This window comes from Lissotriton helveticus, chromosome 2_1 (genome assembly GCF_964261635.1).
Source record: "Lissotriton helveticus chromosome 2_1, aLisHel1.1, whole genome shotgun sequence".
NCBI classification, from domain to species: domain Eukaryota; kingdom Metazoa; phylum Chordata; class Amphibia; order Caudata; family Salamandridae; genus Lissotriton; species Lissotriton helveticus.
Window position 1 is genome coordinate 738,948,875 of NC_136059.1, and position 21,791 is coordinate 738,970,665.

The 21,791-nt window shown below is 47.5% G+C and overlaps 1 protein-coding gene across 1 annotated transcript in view; it reads right to left on the bottom strand.

Moving 5' to 3' along the window:
• The window catches only part of NUDT12 (nudix hydrolase 12), a 212,932-nt gene that overhangs the window by 94,992 nt on the left and 96,149 nt on the right, over positions 1-21,791 (bottom strand). The window contains exon 5 of the mRNA XM_078675455.1: positions 18,049-18,162. Coding sequence (XP_078531581.1) covers positions 18,049-18,162 — 114 coding nt within the window. The remainder of the gene's footprint in view (positions 1-18,048; positions 18,163-21,791) is intronic.

Consider the following 21,791-nt stretch of genomic DNA (forward strand, 5'->3'; position numbering starts at 1 on the left):
ACAGGTGGTGAGGATCCGTGACCGACATCGTGCGGTCGCAATCCTCGCAGTGCATAAAGCCAGGCATCCCTATGGCACCGATCGGAGTCGTAGACTTCGAGAAATGATCAAAAATTATCCAAAAAGTTAGTCAAAAATTGACTAAGGGTTACTGCTTTTTCCAGATCTGCGCTTGCTGGCGCGGAAAAAAGAAGAACTGACGTCAGCACGTGGAGGCGGCGTCTAAGTACTCAGACGACGTCATCACGGCGCCCACGACGGACGCGGAGCCGCAGACGACGCCTACCGACGCGCAAGGGTACTGCTACGCAAAAGTTTCCGGATCCAGTCTGACGCCTGGGGATATTCTAAGGTAAGGAATCTAATACTAACGTGTCTCTTTCAGATGGGGGCAATTAGAATCATTGTTGTGCACGAGTGTGTGAGCTTGCTCACCACCTTCGGGATCAGTGGAAGGGGTAGAAAGGCGTACACAAATTCCCCTGACCAGTCTATCAAAAGGGCAATTCCTCTTGATCCCGGACGGTAAAATCTCGAAGCGAAGTCTCGGCATTTGGTGTTTTCGTCGTCCGCAAACAGATCTAAAGAAGGACGACTCCAAGACTGAAAGATGTCCTCAAGCACTTCGTCGTTTAGAACCCAGTCTTCTCAGTCCTCGAAATGCCGACTCAGAGCGTTCGCCCTCACATTCTGTTCTCCTGGGAGGTGGACTGCTGTGACTGACAATTTGCGAGCCAGAAGCCAATGCCATCTGCGCTGGGCTTCCAGAGATAGAGTTTGTGATCAAGTTCGTCCCCGCTTGTTTAAATAGTACATCGTAGTGGTATTGTCCGTCTGTACTAGTATTGATGTTTCCTGAATCGAGGGAAGGAACGCTTTGAGAGCCAGGTGGACTGCTCTCAATTCCAGCATGTTGATGTGATATGTACATTCCTTGGCTGACCACAATCCTTGCACTTGTAGGTGACCCATGTGCGCCCCCCCCAGCCTTGCAGAGACGCATCGGTGATCAAGGTTTGTGCAGGAGGAGGTTGATGGAAAGGAATCACCGGATGCCTCGACGCCGAACGCCTACCGACTGGGCGTCGACGGAGGATGCTTCGACGTCGAAGATTGGTGATGATGCTTCGACGCCGACTGTCTCGACGCTGAGCTCCTATGCTCCAGCGGAGACCTATCCCTCGACGCTGCTCTCACCGTAGACTGCAAAAAACACAGTTGATGGACAGAATGTAGAACAATGTCATACATTCATCCCAGTACAAGGATCTGGGCCTAAATCCATCGTTTCTTTGCACTCCACACCACCCTGGGTTAGACACTGGCTATATGCAAATCAGTTCTGACCCTCACCGTAGACTGCAGCGGAGGTGTCTTGCCTTTCGACGCTGAAGTCTTCGTCGTCGAAGGTAGCATCGTCGTCGACCGTCTCGGACGCCGATCCCAACGCTGAAGGAGAACAAGTCGGGAGTTTTCTCGACGTCGAACACGACCTGCGTCTCTTCCGAATTCTCTCTCTCTCCTTAATGGTTCTGCTCGATAAAGACTTACAGTGTTCGCAAGAACTTGGAGAATGCGAGTCAGGGAGGCAGAGGATACACACAGGATGTGTGTCAGTCTTGGCCTTCTTCCTCCTACAGGAGGGGCAGCTGTCAAAGAGAAAAGGCATTCTTGACAGAAAAATTCCTTTTTTAAAGCTTAAAAAAAGGTAGAACTCACACACTAAGCCCAAAAGACGTCGAGTGAAAGTAAAAAATTCATTAGTTTTTGATGAAAAGTCAAAAGTTAAGGGAGCTGCTGAACCAGGGTCCTGACAGGAGCCGGAAAGAACAACTGACCTAACTGTCACCCCTGAGGCATGATGGGAAGCCAGGGGTCATGGCTGCCTTAAAGGCACAGTGCCAGTTTTTGTTGAAAGTGGTTTCATTTTCTATGCTATTGCTTTACAATGCAGCCTGTGGGCTAACAATGTGTGTTTATTAGCAATTTGCAGGATTTAGGAGTGTTTGTGCTCATTAAAACACAAAGTTCAAGGGCTACTTGTCCTAATGTGTTTTTTGTTTTCTTGCCAATTGCAGTATATGTATGGGTATTTACATTGTTTAGTCTTCTGTTTTGGGGCGGCATTGGAGAGAAAAAATTATATATGTGTATATGTGGAGTGTTTATATGTGTTTTTTAGATATATAATGTTTATTATTTCCGGGGTCCCCGCACGTGGGCGGGAATATTCAGTGCTTATGACTATTGATGAGGATCCCCTGGAAGAGAAGTAGACATTGCTCCAATACGCCATTCCATCCGTCAGTTTTCTTTGTCTATCTTGATCATAGTTTTCCAGTTCTTCCTGTTACACATCTAGTACTTCATAATGATTCATCCTGCTAGATTCGGAATGCACTCTATTCATGAAAATGTATTTGCTCTGATTACTGTAGTTGATACCATATAACTCTGCCTGGATTCTTGGGAGCATGGCAGCTCTCATTCTTCTCAACAGCAAAGTGGCTTCCAATACCGTTTTTCATTACATTCTTTGTGACTGTCTTTTCCAACTCGATATTCAAGGCAACACTCCTTCCTGGAGAAATCTGTTTCAATCCAATCACCACTCCAGTCCTCTTACTCCTTTTCATTCTTCTGACTCCACTCCGGTGAGCCTCTATATGTCCATACCATCCAAACTGATTTCATTCTTCAGCTTCTCAATTTTTCCCCAACAAATTTGCATTGAATTTTTCAGAGTACAGATCACTAAGAAAGTGAAGCTAACATTTCCCCTAAGTTAAACATAAGAAAGATCGGTGACAGACTAAATGAATAAGGGGAAAAGGAGAAGCAAAAACACCCTCCCTACCTACCCCCAATTGCCCCACTGCCTCCTAGTAGTAACCTAAGCAAATCATCTTTCCATGTGTATTTGCCCCTCATTTCTATAAACAACTTCATCTTTCCCGTCATAGAGCAAATAGTCCAGTACGCTCAGAGGATCTCCCGATCAGCCAGTTAGCCAACAATCATAAACGAAGCCCTTGTCCAATAAATAGTCAACCTGTGGCTGCCACTATCAAATCTGTGTTCAGTTTCATGAAGAATCCACATCAATTTTTACATGGCCAGCAGTTGTCAAAGCTTGCCCACCCATTTTTGCACTGATGGGATTATTGGGGACTTCCAGCATAGAGCTAGGAGAGGTTTTGCAGACAGAACATTTTGGTAAATAATCATTAACCTGTTTTTGGCACAATTATGATTTCCATTGGTCAAAGGCCAAGGATGATGGTAGCAGAGTCTGGCCACAGTAAATAGCCCACCAAGTTTTTGCAGAGTCTGAGAATCTCTCTACCAAAAATGGTTAGCCTTCGGCACGCCCATCAACTATGTAACACATCGCTGTTCTGGCCACATCCCCTCCAGGACAGAGCATCTGTTGTTCCATATATCTTTAAGTTTGACTATAGTAACATGCCATATCATCAGGAGCTCGTACAACATTTCCCTGTTCTGTACACTTTTGCGTGAGGAAAGAAGTTAGTTTCTAGTCCAGTTTACATTGATTAATAGCCTTATCACCCTGGAATAGATTTCACAACGTTCTGCACCGGCCTTCCAACCAATCTGTACAATTGCCCTTCACCCTACACTGGAGTGAGGGAGGGAAGTAAATGTGGTTAGTTTTTAATGTCTAATAACAAAATCCAATAGTTCTAGGGTCTGTATTAGACTGGGGATCTCGAGTGCCTAGTTAGCAATGGTATGGCCCAAGGTGTTTGTCCCTTTACTGCTGCATCCATATGAATCCAGTGGCGGTCGGTTTCAAATAACGACCATATAAAGAATATTCTAAGTTGGGAAGCCTGGCAGTATTTCTTTATGTTGGGTAAATCCAACCCACTAGATTGCCTAGAAGCTTCTGAAATTTTCCTAAAAAAAGGGGCTCCTTTCCTGGTCTAGAAAAAGAGTCTGTAGCTTATGTTTGGGTGGTGTTGAATGGTAGCCACCAATGGTTCCACGGCTAGAACAAACAGAAGCAAGGAAAGAGGAAATACCTGTGTCATCCCCCTAGTTAAGAGGATTTCTTTTGATGTTACTCCATTAACAATTACTTTTGCCGCTGGTCGATTAAAACTAGTTGCTATCCATGATAGTATCCAGGAGCCCAGGCCTATTGTCTCAAGGACTATGGAGGGGAAGACCCAGCCCACCACGTTGACTGCATTCTCAGTGTCTAATCACAGGATCACCACAGGGATCCCTCCATAATTGGCACTTTCTATTAGATAGAAAACTTGCCTGATATTTTCCGCTGTCTGCCTCACAGGGATAAATCCAGATTTGTCCCGGTCGACATGGCATGGTAAGTGAGCCAGAAGCCTGTTGGCCAGAATCTTCATTAAAAATAATTGAGTCAGAGTTTCAAAGAGCTATAGGCCAATATGCCTCACATTTATTGGTTGGTTTACCTGGTTCATGTATTAATGTAATATTTGCTGCAGCTGTTGAAGGTGATATAGTTTTAGAGTTAGGAGTTAAACAGACCAACTAAGTGTGGGACCAGTGAGGACCTAAAATGTTTGTAAAATCGGTTTGTCATCCAATCCTTCCAATTTGTCTCTATTGGCTGTGGCTAGTTTCAGGAGATGTGCTACAGCGATAAAACGCCTTCACTTCCACTTGGTAGCTGGAGTCTGTGTGATAGAGGGGGGTATAGTATTACTGGAAGGCCTTAACTTTATCCTTATTATTATTACTAAGAATGTCACCCCTGCTCCCAAGCAAGGAGGGAATATGCCTAGAAGTATCTTGCACCCTCATTTGTCTCACTAGAAGTGAACCGGTCTTATTGGCATATCCATAAAATCTTTAGCACAACACTGCTGTTTCAGATTTTTCTGTAGCTAGAGAGGTCAATTCTACTCTTCAGAAAGGTGGCCTTGTATAGGGCCTTCAACAATCCAGTTCTTTTATAGCTTTGTATCACCAATTTGAATTCTTCCTCTAGAGAGGTCCGATAATCCATGCTAGTTTGGAGTTCTCGCGTTTTCCACAATGAACTGCCATCCAAAGACTGTTTAAAGGCATCCCATAATATGCTTGGAGTCACCTCTTCCATGTCAATTTCCACTAAGAAATGCGTTACTTACCTGTAACTGCAGTTATCCAGTATTAGTGTCTCTCATAGATTCACATGCCTGAATCACTCCCCGTCGTCGAGACGGGAGCCTCCGGTATATATAAAAGTAATGTCCTATAGACATACATAGAAAAGAATAGGCCTAAGGGTCTCACCTTAGTGTCCTATCCACGTCCTTATGTGAAAAGGACCAAAACAGAGTAGGCCCAAGGGTCCCACCTTGGTGGCCTATCTGTGTCCTTTTGTAAAAAGGACAAAAGTAAAGAGAACCAACCAATCAGCTACCACCTCCTTCTAGAACCTTCCTGTCGGGAGCCTAAGTCTCTCAGATTTTCGTACGCACCAAGCTAGTTAGGCGTAAACTTGTTAGAGAGATAGGTGAGTCCTTCCAGGGGAGGCGGGAGGGTGCATGTGAATCTATGAAAGACACTAATACTGGATACCTGCAGTTACAGGTAAGTAACGCATTTCTTATCCAGTATTTGGGTGTCTTTCATAGATTCACATGCCTGAATCAGAGTAGCAAGCAATATATTATGCACATTTTTGATGGAACATCATATATGAGTCTGAGATAATACATATCATGCGACTGCAAACCACCAAAATGCATTGTCATGTAAATATTAGTAAAAGAATGTGCATACCAGTAAAGGATGGAATAGATGGCGAAGCACTGCTCGGCCCACTGCTGCATCCTTCATCAGCTCAGTATCCAGACAGTAGTGCCTGGTGAAGGTATGCGGGGACTTCCAGGTCGCCGCTCTGCAGATGTCCAATACCGGAACTCCAGCAAACAGCGCCGCAGACGTGCACATGGCTCTTGTCGAATGAGCTTTGACTCTTGAGTCCAAAGGCCGTCCGGCCTTGTCATGACAAAAGGTGATTGCTGAAGAAATCCACCTTGAAATACTTTGTTTTGTCAGGGGCATGCCTTTTCGTGGTCTACTAAAGGCAATAAAGAGTTGAGATGACTTTCGGAAGTGTTGTGTCTTGTCGATGTAGAATTTAAGACATCTCTTCAGATCTAATGAATGCAGAGTTCTCTCGGCTGCAGTGGTAGGATTTGGAAAGAAGGACCTGAGTACCACTGGTTTGTTAAGGTGGAAGTCCGAGGGGACTTTCGGGATAAATCGAGGGTTAGTTCGTAGAATGACCCTGTCCTCCCTGAACTGCATAAAAGGATCTTGGATTGAGAGAGCCTGCAACTCACTGACCCTTCTGGCAGAGGTTAAAGCCAGGAGGAGGGCTGTTTTCCATGAGATGAATTTGATCTCCGCTTTATGGATGGGTTCGAAGGGGTGCTTCATTAATTGGTGAAGGACCACATTGAGGTGCCACGACCGAGGGATTGGTCTTGGTCGTGGGAAGGACCTGAAGAGGCCTTTAAGGAATTGTTTTATAAGTCTGTCCGCCCACAGGGATGGACCCTTATAAGTCCTTGTGAATCTGGAGATCGCCGCTAGATGCACTTTGATGGATGCATGTGCGAGGCCCGATTGCGCTAGATGCAGTAAGTATGGTAGCAGTTGCTGTGGAGTGATGTGGAAGGGGTGCAAGCCTTTAGCCTCACACCAAGAACAGAACCGCTTCCATTTTAGTGAGTAGGTTTTATTAGTGCTGTCCGCTCTAGCATTTGCAAGGACGTCTCTGCACTCCTGCGGTATGTTTAGGTGGCTGAATTCGCGGTATTCAGGATTCAGGAGCCAAGCTGACAACTTTAGAGAGCTCAGATTCGGGTGGAGAACCTGCCCTTGGGACATTGTGAGCAGGGCTGGATGATGATGCAGGCGAAGAGGTGGCCGGGCAGAGAGGCGATGAAGGTCCGTGAACCAGTGCTGTCTGGGCCAGGATGGAGCGATCAGGATCAGAGTGCAGGGCTCCGACTTCATCTTCCTGCGAACCCTGGGTATCAGTGGAAATGGCGGAAAGGCGTAAGCAAATACGTTGCGCCATGCGATGGAAAATGCATTTCCGAGGGTTCCTGGGTGGTGATGCCTGCTTGCGAAGCTTGGGCATTTGGCGTTCTCTCTGGTGGCAAAGAGGTCTATTCGCGGGGTTCCCCACTCCGCGAATATGTGCTCCAGCACATCCGTGTCCATCTCCCATTCGTGGGATGGGGACCTCTCTCTGCTCAGAGCGTCCGCCAAGACATTGTCCTTGCCCGGGACGTACTCCGCCTTCAGCGTTATTCCATGTTCCAGAAGCCAGTTCCAGATTCTTTGCGATTCTCGAGATAGAGAGAGAGATCACGTCCCCCCCTGTTTGTTCAGGTAGTGTATCGTCGTGGTGTTGTCTGTCCTGACGAGCACTGGGGAGTTTCAAATGTGTGGAAGGAACGCTTGTAGAGCTAGGAAGACCGCTCTTAACTCCAGTAGATTGATGTGGCGCTTGGTTTCCTGTGTCGTCCACTTGCCGTTGATCTGGAGCTCTTGGAGGACCGCTCCCCAGCCTTCTAGGGATGCGTCCGTTGTTATTACGTGTGGCTCTGCTGGAAGCAGGAACGGTAGTCCCTTTGACAGGTGTTTGATCGATCTCCACCACTGTAAGTGGTTGACCATGGTTCGAGTGACACGTATGCGGTCCTAGAATGATCCCGTAGCTTGTGTCCATTGTCTCGTTAGTTCCTCCTGGAGAGGGCGCATTTTGGAGGTGGCAGTGGGGAATGAGCATGATGCATGAAGACATCATGCCGAGGAGGGATTTGAAGGTGCGGACAGGCAGAGTCTTCCGTGACGCCACTGACGAGCCAGGGAGATGAGTTTGACTTTTCTCTCCTGAGAGGGGAAAGCTCTGACGTGTTCCGTGTCCAGGGTTGCTCCAAGAAATGTAATGACCTTGTCGGGTTCCAGTGCCGACTTGTTGCGGTTGAGGGTCAAACCTAGTCGGAAGAAAATAGTCAGACAGGTGCTGGAGGATGTGGCTGCGGCTGTCGCAGATGGTGCTTTTACCAAACAGTCGTCCAGGTATGGGAAGACCTGGTGACCCTGTTGACGAAGGAAGGCCGCCACAGGGGAGAGGCATTTGGTAAATATCCGTGGGGCAGATTTGAGGCCAAACGGAAGGACCCGAAATTGGTAGTGTTGTCCTGCTACCGCAAACCTGAGGTACTTCCTGTGTCCTTTGAGAATAGGAATATGGTAGTAGGCATCCTGTAGGTCTAAGGACGTCATGTAGTCCCCTTCCTCCAGGAGACCCAGGATTTCCTGTAGTGTTACCATGCGGAACGATTGTTTCTTTAGGAACACGTTGAGTGCTCTGAGGTCGAGGATTGGCCTCCACTTTCTCCCTTTTTTGTGGATTAGGAAGAAGTGGGAGTAAAAACCTTTCCCTTTGTGGGCATGAGGAACTCTCTCTATCGCTCCTTTTTGGAGCATGGAAGCGATTTCCTGAAGAAGCAGCCGTAGGTGCCTGTGGGACCGTTTGCAAGGTGGTGTTGGGGGGATTGAAACAAATTCTAGAGAATGTCCAAATTGAATGAGTTGGAGAACCCACCGATCTGTTGTTATCTTCTGCCAGTTGTTTAGGAAATATGTGAGTTTTCCTCCAATTTTTAAAGAATGCGATGGTGGATGGACTGGCCATTGAAACGAGTCATTGGCGGTTGCCAGTAGGTCTTCTTTGGTTTTTCCCCCTGTAGTTTGACTTGCCGTAGGAAGTCAGGCGTCCTTGCTGGTTTTGTCGCGGTTGGAATTGCGTTTTGCTCGGGGTGTACGAATAGGAAGACCTATTCTGGTAGGAACCCCTATATGAAGATTGACCTCTTCCTCTGCTTCCACGAAAGGACTGGTTTCGGAATTGCAGAGTTCCAAGGGCTTTGGCAGTGTCCGTGTCCTTCTTAATGGTGGTGAGGGCCTCATCAATTTTTTCGCCGAAGAGATGCTGGCCGTCGTAGGGCATATCGAGTATTTTCGTTTGCACTTCCTGGCGGAAAGAGGTGGCCTTGAGCCAGCCTTGTCTTCTCAGTACGGCCGCCCCTGCCAGTTGACGGAAACCAGTCATGGCGACATCCATTGCGCAGTCAATGAGTTCGGAGGCAGATGTTTGGCCTTCTAAGAGAAGCGAATGAGCCTCCTCCTTTAAATCCTCTGGCAGATTAGATAGATAGGGCGCAATGTCTGCCCAGAGTTGACGATTGTAACGGCCCAGAAGCGCAATTGAATTCGCCACTTTCACCGTCATGGCCGACGTGGTGGAGAAACGTTTGCCGATGGTATCTAGTTTTCTGTCCTCCTTGTCAGCTGGCGTCGACAGCGGCGATGCTGGGTTTCGCGAGTTTTTCTGCGCCGCTTGGGTTACCCCAGAGCCTGCCTTGGGGTGACCTTTGAGGCATGCTGGCGCCGATGAGGTTGCCTTGTATTTTTTATCTAGCCTGGGCACTACCACCGAGATGGATGCCGGCGTTTGCATTAGTTGTTTGCCTTGTTTCCAGATAAAGTCAATGATGGGAATTGACCTGGTTGTCTTTTTAGTGGGCTCCTTGAAATCGTAAAGGAAACATTCAGTCTCCTGGGTTTCCATAGACATATGGAAGCATTTGGCAGCCCGCTCTACCAGATTATGGAATCCACCGATGTCTGCGGGTGGTGATTCCGAAGATTGTGGTTCTGGAGGGGCCGGAGAATGTGTAACATAGTCCTGGTCTGCATCTGGGTCTGACTCGTAGTCATGGACCTCGCCTTCTTCCTGGTCTCTCTCCTTGTCGTCAGACGAGTGAATGTCAAGTGTTGGCTCCTGGTCTTTACTAAGCACCAGTGGAGGTGGCTTGTGTCGAGACAAAGGAGTAGGTACCTGTGCAGCTGGAAGTGCAGGCGTAGTGGGTTTTTCCGGAAACCGCTCCTTGTAGTCCTTTATTAGGAATTGCAGGTCCGAGACAATGGATGCTGGTAGGCACACCATTGGTGTAACATGTGCTTGTACTTGGGAGTGGACTGATTGCTCAATTTGTTCCTCCTCTTTCGGCTCCTCGTCTGTGCTTTGGCACTTAAGTACCAAGTCTGATGGGCTAGTGGCTTGAGTATAAAACTCTTCCTCCGACTCTTCACCCTGTAATAGGCATGTTGGAGGTAGTTGCTGCACCTTACTGGGCGACGTCAGGACTGGCGTAATTGGCCTTTTCGTGATCTTAACTGTGATATGGGATGTCTGAGGCGGGAAGGCATCCATGGCATGTGAGAGCAGCTCGGATTCTTTCCATGTTCCTGCAGTCGTCGACGCTTGTGTCGACGGTGCAGTCGCAGAAATTACCTTCGTCGACGGTAATTTACCCGTCGTCGACGGTGTCTCCGTCGACGGTGTTCTCGTCAACGCGGCCTTCGTCGATGGCAATGACTCCGCCGTCGACGGTTTTCCCGTCGTCGACGGTTTTCCCGTCGTCGACGGAACCCTCCTCGTCGACGAGATAGGCTTCGTCGACGGTATGGTCTTCGTCGACGTCGTCTTCGCCGTCGATCTCGTCGACGACGGTAGTATCTTCGTCGTCGACGAAGTGACTGGAATAGTCGACGGCACAGGCTTAATCGCCGACGATGAAGGCGTCGTCCTCGTCATCGAGGAGGCGGCCGACGATGCTGTCGTCGTCGAGACAGTTTTGTGCGCTGAAGAGACCATCGACGCTGTCGTCGTTGTCAAGACAAGCGGCTGCTTCCTGATGATAGGAAGATCCTTGCCAGACACTGAGGTTCTGCCCTCTGAGGACTTTTTAGAAGTCTTCTTAGGAGGGGTGTCTGAGGGGCTAGGGGAAGTAACCCTTGTTGTCAAGGAAAAATGCGAAGTTCCAGAAATACTCTCACCTTCTGACACCAAGTCGTCTGTTCTGTCCTTCAGCCTATTTAGCCAAGTAGTAGGCGTCCTTCTCGGTCCTTGAGGGTTTTGTTTGAGAAGGTCCGACATATCTTGCAGTCTTTGGCTTGATGTGGAGGGTAGAGGCAGTATAAACAGGTTTCATGTTTATCCTCTACATGTAGTCTTTTCTTCCCACAGGAGGAACAGGCTCTAAAGAGACCTTTTTTTCTGGCTATCAGCCATGATGATAGAAGTTGAAGAAATTCAGTTTTTTGAAGTAAGAAAAAGATTCCTGAGGAGAACTCAGGTGGAGACTCCCTAGCACAACGTGCGGTAGAAAATCTGAGAGACTTGGGCTCCTGACAGGAAGGTTCTAGAAGGAGGTGGTAGCTGATTGGTTGGTTCTCTTTACTTTGGTCCTTTTTACAAAAGGACACAGATAGGCCACTAAGGTGGGACCCTTGGGCCTACTCTGTTTTGGTCCTTTTTACATAAGGACGTGGATAGGACACTAAGGTGAGACCCTTTTATATATACCGGAGGCTCCAGTCTCGACGACGGGGAATGATTCAGGCATGTGAATCTATGAAAGACACCCAAATACTGGATAAGTAATAATTCTCCTTCAGCTCTTGTCTAGTAACTAGACCTTTGAGTAGGCATCTATCAAATTTCCAGATAAGGCTCTTATTTGAGTTTACTTGCCACTGCTGCTCCATGGTGTGGCCCAAAATACTATTGTGCTAGGTGTAACAGAGCCAGTGACTTCGAATATATCCTCTGCACCCCAAAGAAATCCTTGAATAGGGTCTATCTGGCTATTTGCCTCTCTATAGATCCTTAAGGCCAAGAGCCCGCGTCCCCTATATCAGTGTCTGTAATAATATACCTTCTAGGTATCTAGCCTTCAGGTGGCTATCTAGCATTGTGTTTGGTGCTATATTAAAGTCACCAGCCCACATCAAACTCACAGGTCCATTTTCCCAATTTTTATTAGTAGTTGAAGTAGGTACTGGTTTCTGGCATGGATTGATTGGAGGCATACACATTGAGAATTTTAAATTAAATCCACTGGTGTTCTTGTCGATATATGTAGTGCCCCTCTAATTTGTCTTAGTAATTTCTATCTCCTCAAAGTGGAAATCTTTTTGGAGACTAAATCATGACCCCCCACCCCTCCTCCCTTTTGTAGAGCTAGTAGCTGCAAAGCATCAAGGGTAAAGTCTGTGCTTCATTAGGTGAGTATCTGATGCTTTGATGTGCATCTCCTGTAGATATAGGACTTCCGGAAGAGCCTCCCTCAATATCTTATGGCGCTCAACTGTGGAGTTCAGGGCATTTATTCTCCATGATAGGAGTTTAACCATTGGCCTGCCTTTGTAAAATAGCCTACAAAACTGATGACATACATTTGCCATTTCCTTGGATGTACACCTGACAAGGAAATGATGCAAGAACTGTTACACACCAACAGAAATGTTCTGATAACCAACCAAAGTTTACCTTTAACCTCCACCCTCAATTTTTCCCTTCTCTTCCGCCCCACCTAATTGCCCCAGTCCACACACACTCTCACTGTCTCCAACCATTGTGGGTAAGAGAATAGATCCAACACTAACCAAATCGGGAGCCCCACTGTAACCCACTATTCTGCACGATTTCCCCCTATCTCCTTGGATACCTTTTTCTCATTACTCCAGGCTGTCGGCTCTGGCTCTCCTAATGACTGTTGCCCTCCTTCCATCCTAAGAGATGCTTTTTTGGCCTGCCCCGGCCCTCCTCTTGACCTTCTAAATCGCTCACTCTCTACAGGCTCTGTCCCCAATGTTTTCAAAAGCGCTGTGGTGGTACCCATTTTAAAAAAACCTGGTTCTGACCCTGCGATCCTGGGTAACTACCGACCCATCTCCCTCCTCCCTTATTTGGGGAAGGTCCTGGAGACTTACGTCACCCGCTGCCTGAGCACTTTTATCGAGGAAACTCACTTCCTCGATGATCGACAGGCAGGTTTTAGACCAGCCCATTCCACGGAGGCAGTGGTGGTGGCGGTCATGGATACGCTGAGACGGGGGGCTGATAAGAACTTGGCCCAGGCCCTAGTGCTATTAGATCTCTCGGCCGCTTTTGACACGGTCGACCATGATATTTTGGTCGACCGTGTCAGAAATGCTGGCATCTCTGGCCTGGCCCTGTCGTGGATTGTATCCTTTCTCCAACTTCGCTCCCAATCGGTTCACCTGTCTTCCTTCTCTGCTCCCCTAATTTCACTTTCTTGTGGTGTTCCCCAGGGTTCTGCTTTGTCCCCTCTTTTGTTTAATCTTTACATGCAGCCCCTCCTTGTCTCTCTCCGTCACTTTTCTGTCACTACTTTCAACTATGCAGATGATCTGCAACTCATTTTCCCCATCGACCCCTCCCCTCTTTCCTGCTCTAATTTTCAAACCACAATGCTTACCATCTATGAGTGGATGAACTTCAGCCAGCTGAAGCTCAATCCTAGCAAGACAGAGCTGGTTCTGTTTGGCGGGCTCCAACATTCCTGGACTCCCAACTTCTGGCCCTCTGCCCTTGGTCCCCCTCCCTGTCCAGTCAACTCTGTGAAGAGCCTAGGTGTTACCATCTCTAGTGACCTTTCGATGCGGCCGCACATCAACGCTGTTACCTCGGCCTGCTTTTATCATCTCCGCAGAATCGGGAAGATCCGAAGGTTCCTATCACCAGAGGCTCTCACCCTTGTTATTCTGGCCCTGGTCACCTCACGATTAGACTATGCCAACTGTCTATACGTGGGGATTCCTGCATGCCATCTCTCCCGACTCCAACTGGTGCAAAACCAGGCAGCCAGATTAATTTTTCAGCAGCCCAAACACCAACACGTCACCCCGATGCTAAAAACTCTACACTGGCTCCCGGTTACGCAACGTTGTATTTTTAAAATGGGATGCACCATTTTCAAATCTCTCTTTGCCTCTGCTCCTGTCTTTATTTCTCGCTGTTTGCATTCTTATGTTCCCTCTCGACACCACAGATCCTCTGCTCACAATCTTCTGATCACCCCTAGGTTCAATCGTAAGAAGCACGGTGGTGCCGGTTTCTCTTTTCTTGCCCCGTCCACCTGGAACTCCTTTCCTCTCTCTATTCGCCTCACTCCTGACTATCCTACTTTCCGTAAATTCTTGAAAACACATCTGTTCCATCTTGCTCATGGCTAGCTGCACTCACTTCCCTGTGTCCTTCCACTGGTCTCCGAGCGCCAAGAAACCAATTGGTGTATGTGCGCGGTACTAAGCTTCTTTAACATAACATAACATAACATATTCTCAAACTATTCTCAAACTTGAAGCCCAACCCGCTCAGTAGGTTCTTGAGGCTCTTTATGCTAGCTAACTCCCAAAAGAATGTTTACATAACCCATCATGCAAAGTTAGAACCCATGAATTGTATTGTAAAAGACCTTTACGGGCTTAACACATCCTCATCACCAGTACCATTATGGGTCTTATACACTCTAAAGGCCAATGAATGCCAGCTATACACAAATGTTTGTGATTTCGCAACTTAGGTTCATCAGCTCGAGCCCAGATAAAGAATCTCTATATCATTTACACGTCATATGGCATTAAAATTTAGGTTGCTCCAATTTTTTCTTTGATTGCCAGTGGAGACCATTTTCTTCCTTCAGCTGCGTCTATGGATGCTTTCGTGAAGTTCCCAAGATTTCCAGTGCTTCTTCCAGGGTGCATACAGTGTTCAACCACAACTCAATCTGGAAGCACAAGGCGAAAGGAAATGCCTATATGTAGCAAATTTGGCAAATGCGAAGGTCACTCATTACAGAGGTCAGCGTTTGCCTTTTAATCAAAGTGGCTTGAGAAAGGTCCTGAATTAGTAGATATGCTGTTATTAATTAGTGAGTTCTCTCAGTACTATTTCCATAAGTTGTGAGGAGCCTAACTTGGCTATCACATCTCTCGGTCGCGCCACAGGTGGGGACCTCAGTGCTCCTAGTCTGTACAACCAGATGGTGGGAATCTGGTAAGTCTGATCCTCTTAAAGCATGATAATTAGACCACATCCTCACCTTACTTTCTCTTCCAAATATTGCCAATGTTATCACACCTTGACCCACCTTCTAAAATCGGTATATTTCTCCCCCAAATAGGTTGGCCTCCCCCCTTCTCCATTTTAGCATTAGATGAATGCATTTTTCTCAAGTTCTTCACTTGTGGTTATTATTTCACCCTCACTGGTGGCCGTACGGTGACCGAGGACTTGAATTTCTTTGGTGACATCGGAGATGCTCGATGCTAAAACCATTTTTAAGGCTTGCATTTGCAAGGTCACCATGATCAAAATGTTGTCATTCAAGCCACCTGGCCAGGCTTGTAGAGCTTTTTTAAGATAAGTGACCCATAGGCCTCCTTTTTTTTAGAGGACTTTGTTGTCCGCATATTTTTCTGGGACAAGTTATCAATTAGAGTTGTGGAAAGTGCAGATTTCCTTTCGTGTTTTTGGCGTCTTATTCATGAACAATACAGTAAGCAATCCACTGGGAGGCCCATCACTAGTGCAGCATTTGAAGTTCTACATCCAAGGTTAGAAGGATGCAAGGGTGAACCTCTGGCCCCCCAACAGTAATCAATCATTAGCTCGATATAACAAGCAGATAGCCAGGACGAGAAAATTCATGCGGCCATAGAGATGTGTGCAGGTAACTATTTACTGTTGAGCCTGGTTTGCATTCTGTTGTATGCAGGTGTTGTTTACTGAGCATGGCGGAAGAGTGATCAGTAAGAAGCTATCCACCAGGAGTGTCGCATTGGTGAAAGCATCTCGATCCAGCCTTGAGGTGCTCCCACGCAATCTGTTGCTCCACGGTCCCACTGGTGCAGCATGAAGCCAGACGCGTGCCGGTATCTCTTATATCAGTCTCCGGATTCACTTGAGTTTGGCCTAGTTATCAATGGTGTGGAGTAGGCCGCGGATGGCCACTGCTAATTGATTGTTTAGGGGGGTTACCTTTTCACATTTCAGGCCTCGCCGCCACTGCATGGCCTCGGAAGGTGGCTCCATGCAGTCTGCTTCAAGTCTGGTGTCGGAGTCTGTCTCACCAATATGCCTTGCATGTTCTCTGAGTGGCCATCATGAGGCAGCCCAGCATTAGAGCTCACCAGCCGAAAGTCATGCTCATTCGGCTACAGGCCATGCCCCCTCCCGCTTCTCATTTAAGGCATAGGCCAAAGAAACTCAGATTGCAGTCACCTTCAATGAGTAAAGTTTCCAAGAACGTATGTAGAGTGTAGTAGCTTATTGTACAGTAACTCCTTGAAGCTTCACATCAATTAAATTGAAGTTTTCAACGTTGGTAACAGTTCCCACTTCTGGAACTCTAACTGGTGGCCATCTGAACTTAGCCTCACCCCCCAACTCAGTGTCTCTGTTCACAACAACTTAGACTTTATTTTTGATTTCGCTTTGTTTTAAAGGAACAAATCTCCCAAGTTATTAGCATGTTTCTTCTTACTACGACTGTTTCCCAAAGTAATTTACTTTGTCCCAGCGAACTACCGACAACTGGTTAGACAGGATCTCATTCCTGTTTAAATTACTGTAACGCCTAACTGGGGTGCCCAGCCCATCTGCTGCAAGGTCAACAAATTCTTTACATTTAGTAGCTGGTCTAATCCTTGGTATCCCTCCGCACTCCTCAATTTCTTCGTATCTTAATGATTTCCACCAGCTCCCAAAATCCAAACGGTGACTGTTGTAAGTGCTTAGCGTATGTCACCTTCTTACAGAACGATCTTACTTTATCTTCAGTACCATTTCAGGTGTTTAAAGTCATGCCTCAACTTTGGAATTCATTTTCTGTTCACAGCCACTCTACAACCCATCCCCTCCCATTCCAGCACCACATCAAAACCGAAGGTTACACCATGGTTTGGCAGCATCTGTGTTGAGGGTCAGGCCACTTCTGGGGAACAGTGCGCTTTACAAATACGAAAACAAAATAAATAAGCACGCCCGCTTCATCGCTAACCTTAGTAAAATGATATTGTATCACAAAGCATAGCGCCAAGACGCCTCCGGGCATTCAGGCGCTTTATTAGTCACATCAGTCATATTCAAAACACTTATTATTATTAAACTGGAGTGCGCCTTGGACTGTCACAAGCCCAAAACAGATGTTGACATAAAAATGTAAATGTATAAACTTGATTAACAATGTGCGAGATCCTCGTCAAATGAAGCTTTGTCTAGCAGTGGTTGCTGGTATTCAAAGCAGTTGGAGGGGTGAGTCACAGGGGAAGGGGTGGGGGGGTTTCAGGGAATGAAAAAAACCAAAAAAAAGTACCTGTCTTCTGCCACCGCTACCGACACACCCTCTCGGTCCTCTTTGCCCCCTTCCAGGGCAGGAAGCACCCGACTCCCAAAGCAGCATTGTGGTTGGTCCGAGTGCTGTGGAGCGGCGTGCAGCAAGAGAATGGGAGGCTGGACATGTTCTCTATGCAGGCTGTAATTTAGCCTGCTTGGAGAACATACAAAGTGCGTATAACTATTTGACCGGCCCAAGACGACCGGTGAAAGCGTCATGCGCACTTGGAGTGGGCAAACTGAACCTTCCCTACCCTGCTCTGTGAGCAGAGCAGCACAGTCACTATCCAGATGAGCAAAGGGAAACTTAAAATGATAATAAAAATTAGTTATTTTAATTTTTTACTTTTTGACCTGGTCAGTGGGAAGACTCTCCTCAGCTTTAGGAGAGCGAAGGTGCTGCCACTGTTGTCTTGTTAGAGTGAATCTAAATATTTTGTCAGTGTGCTGTGGACGTTTATACAGCATATCTTACAGTGGGTTGGTTTGGCCTTATCCCATTGTTAAAATATTTAGGCCAAAGGAACTTGACTGTTCAAGAAGGTTAACAGAAAAGAAGCCACATTTAGAAACAGTGGGGAAATGACATTAAATGTATTCATGAAGAATACTCATAATAACTTGCAAGTAAAGAATCATTTGATTTCTTTTTCTCAAGTCACATTTACTTTACTATGCTTCACAGAATCACTAGTGCCTCAGGAATATAATGTTCTGTGAACCAGACCTAGAGGGAGTCAGGAGGAAAGCCTCACCGGGTTCAACAAATCCAGCTAGACAGGAAAACATGCCAGTCGGAAATCTTTTCTGTCGGCCCAAAAGGCAGTGGTTTCCATCCGGATGAACGACCAGCATTATTACTGCAGGATCTGAAGGAAACAAAGAGAAAAATTTGTGGGCTATTTATACAGTATCCAGCAACAGGTAGCAATGGCAGCTCAATATTAATCTATATGGATGCAGAAGGGGCACCAGAAATTAATTATTCCTATTGAAACTATTTAATAATTATCTTTGCAGTTACTTCTAATCTGTATACTTTCTCCCATTATCATCACCACCACCTAGCGGCAGTGCAGGAAGCTTGCTATAGCTTTATAAACCTAATCGTGCACGCCTGGTGCCACAAACGCAAGCCACAATGCCATCATGGCCCATTCCTTTCAGGGACCACCTGCTCAGTGATTCCAGTTAACCAGTTGTTTGAAAAGAAAGTCGATTAGTGAGTAGCTCTTGGTGATGGCGAAGGGCCCGGGGAAAGGAAGAGGTCCAGCATGTGAGAAGTTGGCCTGATACATGATGCTCACTAGTTCTAGTGATCACCTTGTATCAGTCCAAACAACCCTTATGGTGATTGGTTGTAAGTCAACCTTATAGACCAGCTATCCTAATGGTAGCATGGACAAAGCAGTCTTAGGCTAAACTCTTTTGGCATGTGAAGCCAGCTGTTTTACCACAATATAACCCCTTGAATACCAGATGAAAGGACACCACACAGGTTGTTATGAAAATAAACAATATATTTATTAATAACAAACACCTCTGAACTCTTTATGTGGTCAGAGGGCTAAGCACATGACAATCTCTTAGGAAAAATACGATAAGTTGCACAAAATTACAATGGTGCCCTAGGGGCACGGCAAACCACATACTAAGTAAATGGAATGTGAAAGTCGATAGAAGAAATGGAGCTGTCCAGAGGCTGCAGGACCGCTGGGACTACGCTATCCTAACCTTAGGTAAGTAATAGGAGGCCCACGGGACGCGGGTGCAGAGTGTGAACTCACACGCAGGATGCGTAACAACGTCTATGGACAGTACAGTTCAAGAAAAAGGTGAGTACGGACAATCCTGACTAGTTAGGACTAAAACGACTGTGAATCTGGACACTAGGAGAGTCAAGCTACCCTTGAGCACCGAAATGCTCTCGTTACCTCACCCACGGGCTGCGGGTGCATAGGTGCGAAGTCGTGTTGGGTTTCTGCGTTGAAGTCAATGGAGCCAGAAAGAAATGATGCTGCAGGCGACCAGGAGGAAGATGTCCGGTGCGTTCCAAGGGTGGATCGGTGAAGAAGAGGACCTGAAAGCAGAGGGGACAATGTTCAAAGTCACTAGCCAGTGACTGGAGTGGAACCAGGAAGGAACCAGATGTCGTCGTCGCGATCAGGTGAAGAGTGGACGCTTGACTCTGCAGCCACATGGACCAGGAGGTGTCTTCGACGACCAGGATGGAGGCACGAGCTGTCCCACACAGGCTCTCGCTGTCGGCGGTGTCTGTTCCGGATTCGGCGTCAACAGGCCATGGCAAAGGCAACCCACGCGGTGAGTGGAAAAAGTGTCTGGTGCGGGCTAGGAGAGTCCGGGGTGCTCCTCTTTTGGAAGGGAGCAAGGGCCAGTCTGGAGCAACCAGACCAGCAGTGTAAGTTTCAAAGGTCGTCGTCTAAGAGGTCACTAGCCAGCCGGCAAGTGACCAGACAACGCGTCGAGCAGCAAACAAGCAGATCTCGTGGATGCTGGAGGGCTGATCTTCGGTGCAGGGGCTGCTCGGGGCTGGGGCTTCTCAATCCCCAAAGCACTTGGTCGAGTTTACCTCGGGAGTCGTGCTGAAAGCGAAGTGCAGGTTCTTTCAAGATGGCCGGTCCCACGTGTCTCGTCGCACCCACGGATCTCAGCTGTGCTGCAGATGTAGGTTGAGGTCGGAGAGGTCTGGGAATCCGGGTCTCGTCGGGCTCTGAAGTCTGGATCCTCAAGGGAAGACGACAAAGTGAAGCCGCTGGACGCTTGATGGTGCCTGCAGTTGCAGGGTGGACACTCCTTGCACACAAGGGAGATTCTTCAGTCTTCTGTGGAGCAGAACGTCGAAGTCCAGAGTTTCTTCTTGTAAAGTTGTCAAGGATAATCTAATTTGGAATGGGACCAGCTCCTACCTTTATTCTCCTAAAGGGGGCTGCACTACTGGCTAGGTCCCTCCCCTGGGTGGGACCAGGAAGGGGGGTGGTTACACCCCCTATCCTTTGTCCGGTTTTCGCGCCAGAGCAGGGGCAGGGATGCCCCAGCAACTGGTTTGAACCGGTGTATGCACAGGGCACCTTGTGTGCCCAAGGCATGTCTCATTCCTTTCAGGCCTGTCCTACCCAATACACAAAATCCTGTCTGGGGTGGTGCTAGCACCTCCCAAGGCAGGAAACCCTTTGTCCAAGCCTCCCTCGCTGGAAGGACTCCCAGCAGCAGGAGGTCAGACTTGTGTCTGTGGTGGCAGCATCCATTTTGTGATGCCAAGGCTCGAGTTAACTTTAACCGGGGTTCTCAGTTACATACATGTCGTGTCCCTCTAGAAGGGTGGAATGCTACCCCGTCGCCAGAATTGGCAAGGGGGTAGTATTCCAATTCGTATGACACCTTACTCGACATGTTTTGATAATGTTATACCAGAGTTAGCATTTAACCGCGAGGTTGATAATGCACTTAAGAGTATATGGTATAGCGTTATCATGGAACAGCTATTAGGACTTGGTTTCGCAAGCTGCAGACGGGCTCAGCTCATGCCAGAGCACCATCTCACATAATTCCAAGCACTCTGCCTTCAGGATTGATAAGGCCTGCCATAGGAGTGACTGATAGGAGTATATGTGTTCATTTTAGGTTTAGATATAGGTATACTATATCTACAGCAAAGGGTGATTACACCACCTTGCCCCAGCGGTCGTGCAGCCAGATGTGTCAGTTTTAGATGGCCAGCCAGGGGTGGCATAATACATGCTTCAGCCCCTGGTAGGCCCTGGGTACACCTATGCCCTGGGCACCTAAGGTACACTGTACAGGGACTGATAAGGTAACCCAGTATCCAATTAGATATGTACCTAGGGTACATGGAGTCTATTTTAACAGAGAGAGCAGGAAGCCTGGGGTCCTGAATAGCAGGATCCCAGGCCAACTAAGTAAAAAACCAGGCAAACTCTAGGCAAAAAGTTGGGGGTAACCATAGTCCGATATCCACCTTCCTACATAACAACCCCCCCCCCCCCCCCCAAACGAAAGGAGATAAGACTATCCTGGACCAGGTAAGCCTATATTGCCTAAGTGGCCATATAAGGAAGTACCAGCACTGGCATGGTTACCCCCTGTCTCATGGTCCACTAAGCAATCCCTCACCCTAAGGGTATCTGAGGGTCTCCACCATAGGGAATCTCTACCTGTGGTGTGTTTTGGCAAAGTAAAAGGCTGGTGCTGAGATGGAGTACTGAAGTGAGGCTCCACTAATGTTGGGCTCAACTTCCTCCAATCACCATATATGCCTTTCTTTCCACTACTGAGTTGTGCTGAGCTCTCAGGGTCAACCTCTGGCTACCTAAAGCTGGAGGCTGGGTCCCTCTGTTTGGCTTACTGGAGGGACAGGTCAGGTCTGGGGCCCTTAGGTCCCAAGTTTGACTGTGCCCAACAGAGTCCATCTGGGGGAGGTCCCTAACTAAGTTTAAGGGGGATCCCTCAGGAGTTTCTA